The sequence below is a fragment of the Zerene cesonia genome, chromosome 1 (genome assembly GCF_012273895.1).
Source record: "Zerene cesonia ecotype Mississippi chromosome 1, Zerene_cesonia_1.1, whole genome shotgun sequence".
Taxonomy (NCBI): Eukaryota; Metazoa; Arthropoda; class Insecta; order Lepidoptera; family Pieridae; genus Zerene; species Zerene cesonia.
In genome coordinates, this window is record NC_052102.1 from 3,424,951 (window position 1) to 3,431,002 (window position 6,052).

Below are 6,052 nucleotides of genomic sequence, written 5' to 3' on the forward strand. Positions count from 1 at the left end.
TGACAGATTCGAAATTCAAATGTAATATTTTTTTATAATTAAGTGTAACAGTATTTATGGCCAGACTAAGTAGATCCATACTACATGCATGTAAATGCTAAGTAGTAATATAGATAGATATAGATTTAGTTCAAGTAGTAAGTAGTGATTTATTTTGCATGCTGCATTGTAGAGATTCGGATATTTCTAGAAATAATTTGCTAATACCGATGGAGGATATGGGGTGCGTATTAACAACAGTATTAAGAATTTTATTTTGTGACATCAAAAATTATGTAACATAATTGATTATTATTACATAAAACTTACAGGTACGTAATAAAATATTTAAGCTGTCATCTGTTTTGCGTTAAATGTAATTCAAAATGTTCAAAGACATTTCATAAAATTTTGTATGTATTTTTTTCATTATCCATTAGATTAGTCCTTAGTGTGAAAGTTTCAAAGAGCCACCCTGTTATGATACTTAAATTGTTTTGTATCAAGAAAATTAATGCATTTTTTAAAGCACAAAGTCTCTATATTGGTCATTAGGTATAATAAACCAAAGAACTATTGACGACGGTTTCATTCGTAACGTTGAGTTTTCATTTATCGTTCCTATTTTATATACATAAATTAATTTGACCGTCCTTTAATCCACGTAAAGTTTCGCTGCGGTATTAGCGAGGTGTACCGCTAGTAACATAGCGGTAGCGGTAACCAAGCGGGCGTGTTTCCAGCCGTAAGTTAAGTGAGATAAGCGTGCCGGAGATCCGCATACTGGCGCCGAGTATGGAGCGCGGGCTGGACGCGAGCCCGCCGCGCTCGCCCTCCCCACCGTCGGATGACGACACGTCCGAACACGAGAGCGCGTTTAGCTTACAGACCACTGAAAGGTTATTGGCTGCTTGGAAAGTGTACTTGTTCACTGATGATGACTCGGTTCTACTAAGACCTGGTATCACCACTCGCTGAGGGCAGTATTACGTAGCATGGCTATCATGTTACCTAATAATGCACTTTTGACAGTTTCTTTATCTGTAACGAACGGGAATATCTTATTGAGAAGTTGATTTTTGACTGGCAGAAGAAGAATTGGTGTCTGAAAAAATTAAAGTTCCTATGATATAGTTAGATATTAATCCAACGGTAATTTCGATCAAATAATGTAAATAATAATACAGTACACTTTCCATTTGGTGTTTTTCGTCGTCGCTTGCTGGTTGTTTTATAATTCCACTTTTATCTATTCTCATCTTTTATAACGTCGGTGTAGCTTAAGCATTTCACATAAACACCTAAAGGTAAGTTTGGTATATTTTGTCATGCAAGTTGTCGTTTCAGCATAATTACAATATACGATGAAAAAAAAATCGTGTAAAAAATTTGACTCCTTTTTCTTCTTCTTTTTATCTACTACAAACCTTTTAATAAACCTCTTAGCAGGAAACTTTCCTTTAAAAAAATATTACTTTGAATGTATTATCTGCTTTTCTGCACTTTACGGTTTACCCTATTCTTTACTATAAATTTCTTACAGCATTATACAACAAAGAAGTGCTGTAAATGTGTCTATTTCGTATTGTCTGTGTCACCTTTTAGTACACAAAAAATCTTTGTACATATTTTGTAAATAGTTGGTACAGGATTACGTTCTACTCACAAAAACTAATCGATTACAGTAAAGACATCACGACGTTGGAAGAACAAGACGACTCAATGTTCAAACAAGACAAGTCTCCGTTGGTACACCTCGGATATGCTCTCTGGTATGCAGTACTGGCGCATACAGACATCGTGTGCTACATCATGGTGTTTATAAATCAGGTGTAATGTCAAAACAATTGATAGATATGCAAATTATTTTTATATTTTAAAGGAAAACATAAATTATATATTAATTAAACTTATGTGTATATTTTTTAACTATTGTACTTTTGCAGAGAGATTTATTGGTATTTTATTTTATCTTACAGATACAATCAGCTACAATATTGTCCATTCCATTACCATTGATGGTCTTCTTGTGGGGAACCTTAACAATACCCAGACCAACTAAAACATTTTGGGTCACTCTCATCGCTTACACTGAGGTAACCTTTTGTAATTTATATAATCTCTTTAAAATGTATATATAATACATTTACTAAACATACACATTCGTTTTGTTTTAGGTCATAGTATTGATAAAAAGCATGTTCCAATTTGAAATCTTGCCTTGGAACCAAAAGGCGATACCAGCCAACATGCCTTTCACAGCGCCGAGAATTATAGGCATTGAAAGGAAATACAATTATGCGTTGTACGATCTATTGTTACTGCTTATTATCTTTTTACACAGGTGTGTTTTACATTCTATTTATGTAGAATCTTAAGTATGACTATTTTCTTCAAAATACAAACAATACAAATTATACATAGTTAGAATTAGAACAAGTTATCTAATTATAGATGATATCATTAGTCCATATTCATACCACATTACATCGACATGTTTAATACATAATTATTTTTAGGTACGTTATTATGTTTCGGTATGTTCCTTAAAACTATGAACATAATTTTCATAAAACCATCTGCAAATTGCATCCTACTAATCCTACTTCCTATCCTACTAAAAAAACTACTGAACCGATTGCAAATAAATTTGGTATATAGACAGCGGGACAACTGGAATAACATATAGGCAACTTTTTATCCCAATATTCCTACATGATACAGACTTACGCGGGTGGAACCGCGGGGCGCAGCTAAAGCTCCTTAATAAAGTCATAATATACCTGACAATCTCAATTTCGCAGGTTCATGTTAAAATCACTAGGGCTATGGAAGGAATCCAGCCCCGAGGTGGAACTGCAAGAGGACAGGGACTATCCGCTCACGGCCGAAGACACGCAGATGCTGGTAGAGGGGCGCGGCGCGGAGGTGGGCCGCAAGTACGTGCAAATGCACGAGAGGATCGGCCCGTGAGTTATATTACTATCTCTTCTTGTAATTTTGGTTTGCGGTCGGAAAATTGGTTTTAGAGGTTTATAAAATAGTGAAGGGGTTTTCGTAAAAATTTATAAATAAACAATGAAAAATAAAACATATAATTTCTTCTTTAAAATAAAAAAAACTTAGAGATAGATTCAATTAAAAGTTTGAAGTTATATTGTACAAAGGCCGAAACTAAACATCACTTGGTTCTTTTTATTTTATTTAGCTTTATAAATTAATTTATTAATAACATCAATTGTTCAATGATAGCGATATATGCAATGATCATAGTATATAAATAATATTTTTGAAAGTAAAGAGTGAGAATAAACGATGTGTGTACGGACAGACAGAGGTGTGGGGCGGCGGCGCACTATGATGTTGAAGAGCACAGACAGAACGTCAATCTACACGTAATAAATTAAAATCTATTTTGTAATCTTGTGTATTGTAGACGTATATTACTCTATTATTCTAACAAATAATTATTTGTAGCAAAAAATAAACCGCCTTCAAATTGTCAGAACTAGACCAAATTTTAATGGGACCACGTGGGAGGCATCAGCTTTCGAATTAAAAAAAATATAAAAAATCGGTTCATTCAGTAAAAGTTTACATGGAATAAAAATTATTAGTCGAATTGCTAACCTCTTCTTTCGGAAATCGGTTGAAAATAACGGAATTATACTATAATTTGTTACCTTTAATATGCCGAAAATTCATGTACTCATTTGAGCCAAATGTCCATAACATTTAGCATAACCATTAGAGCTTATCAACACTTTGCCCACGTAATCAAATCTACTTTGTGGTTTCAGAAGTTAGTGTAGTTTGTGAAATAAATAATAATGAATTATAGTTTATATATGTAGAATAAATACAGATAGAGTTAAGGTATTTAATAGTAGTGGATATAAGGTATTTAATAGTAGTTTTATGGAAAGAAAACCTAAGATTATATTCTTTCACAGCGCAAATGGATCCAGTTCAAACGGTGTGTTGGCAACGAACGATACAAGCAATTTGCCGCAACTAGAAGAACGTCACGACGAACCTGGACCCTCTAAAGAACCAGATGAGTACGGGTAATGTCAATCTCATCAAACAGTATTAATTTAATAGGAAAGGTGTAATATAACCGATTTCAAATAAAATTGGTGAATTTTCGTAGTAGATTTTTGTATCAATTTACATTAACGTTGATTATTTTTAAAAAAAAATTAATTGATTAGAATTTTACAGTGTGTGTTATGGCTGCTATAAATCTTATTTGATTTTAATAGAAATAATGATCCATTTCAATTTAATTCTAATAAAACCACATCTAGTCCTCTTTATGGTGGCTTTTAATGTCTGTATTATTTTAGGGTAAATGATGATGAAGAACCAATAATTACCGTCAACACAACACTGGAAGATACATATCAGCACTATCCCAATGTGATACTGTTGTCGTAAGTTAACTTCTTCATATTTTTATTATTTTAATTTTTTTAGCTAGGAATTACCTTTCTCACAGAGATAGAGGCTACGAAACTGAACTAATAAAACTAATTAACAAAACCTTTGTACTAAAATGGGGTATTTTTTATTACAGAATAAAACGCTACCTGAGCCCGACGCAGCGCTTCTTCCAGCGCATGTTGGCGCCGGGCGCGCGCGTCACGGCCGACGTGTACGCGTACATGTTCCTATGCGATTTCTTCAATTTTCTCGTCGTCATCTTTGGATTCGCTGCTTTTGGGGTGAGAGTGCTATAGGAATTGTCTGAAAATTGCTCATTTTACCTGTACACAATATTTTGAGTCTTTACATTCTATTATACGCTTACTCATTCGTGGCTGTATCTGAGTATTAATACGTTCGTAGTATGTACTCTTTAAAATCACTAACAGGTTTGGGTTATATTATTGGCAAACTTCAACGGGTAGGAGTGATAAATTTACAACTTAAAACATATGTTGAATGAGGGAATGTAAATAAAAATCGTTATTTCAGACACATCAAGGCGACGGCGGCGTCCAAGCCTATTTCGAAGAGAACAAAGTGCCCATACCGTTCTTAGTGATGTTGATATTACAATTCGCCTTGATCATCATCGACCGAGCACTGTACCTGCGCAAGTTCATGCTCGGAAAAATATTGTTCCAATATGCATTGATAATTGGCGTTCACATATGGATGTTCTTTGTCCTGCCTTTTATAACCGAAAGGTAATTGATTCTTATGAATGTTTTAATACATTTTTGTGATATAACAATATCATGATAAACGAATGTTAATATTGTAATTGTATAATAAAAACAATAATAAATAACTGGTCATGAAAATACAGATCCATTATTTGTCTAAAGTACCTATTAAAAGTATGAAAAAACAATAATAATATTAAAATATTCCAGAACATTCAACACGCTGCTCCCTCCCCCCATGTGGTACATGGTGAAGAGCGTTTATTTACTGCTTTCGGCATATCAGATCCGATGCGGATACCCAAGAAGGATCATTGGAAATTTCCTCTGCAAATCCTATAACTTCTTGAATATGATCTGCTTCAGAGGGTAAGTGTATAGATTTTTCCGCCATGTATGAAAATACAGATAAATAATAATTCATATGAAACTGAATTGTAACTCTCATTACATAAACTATAATACAATTAATAGTCTTACTAGTGTGGGCTTACAGGATTTGTAAGGATTATAATCCATTTTATTTTATTATTTAGATTTATGGCGGTTCCATTCTTATTCGAACTACGTACGCTCATGGACTGGATATGGACTGATACGTCCATGACTCTCATGGACTGGCTCAAAATGGAGGATATATTCGCCAGTGTTTTCTTATTAAAGGTATATAGAGCTATTTATATATTTATATAATATTAATATTTACATAAATTCTGTGCTATTCACCTCTCATTTTACAAAATGAGAATCTCTTCTTATCTCATCTCATAATGTTTGTCTCTAATACACACAAATATTTACGTATCTATTTAAGGTACAACTTCAAGAGTCTACCAAACCTATTTAAATCGGTATAGTCTTGAATTAGTAAAGCTTATTTACTTGTTTAATTATTTAAT

The 6,052-nt window shown here is 33.4% G+C and overlaps 1 protein-coding gene across 1 annotated transcript in view; it reads left to right on the top strand.

The window, feature by feature from the left end:
* Positions 1 to 5,846, top strand: part of LOC119832019 (piezo-type mechanosensitive ion channel component-like) — a 24,036-nt gene extending 18,190 nt beyond the window's left edge. Inside the window, exons 33-42 of the mRNA XM_038355642.1 lie at positions 1,665 to 1,809; positions 1,959 to 2,075; positions 2,157 to 2,323; positions 2,784 to 2,948; positions 3,933 to 4,046; positions 4,329 to 4,415; positions 4,559 to 4,706; positions 4,960 to 5,174; positions 5,364 to 5,522; positions 5,690 to 5,846. Coding sequence (XP_038211570.1) covers positions 1,665 to 1,809; positions 1,959 to 2,075; positions 2,157 to 2,323; positions 2,784 to 2,948; positions 3,933 to 4,046; positions 4,329 to 4,415; positions 4,559 to 4,706; positions 4,960 to 5,174; positions 5,364 to 5,522; positions 5,690 to 5,846 — 1,474 coding nt within the window. The remainder of the gene's footprint in view (positions 1 to 1,664; positions 1,810 to 1,958; positions 2,076 to 2,156; positions 2,324 to 2,783; positions 2,949 to 3,932; positions 4,047 to 4,328; positions 4,416 to 4,558; positions 4,707 to 4,959; positions 5,175 to 5,363; positions 5,523 to 5,689) is intronic.
* Positions 5,847 to 6,052: the final 206 nt, after the last annotated feature.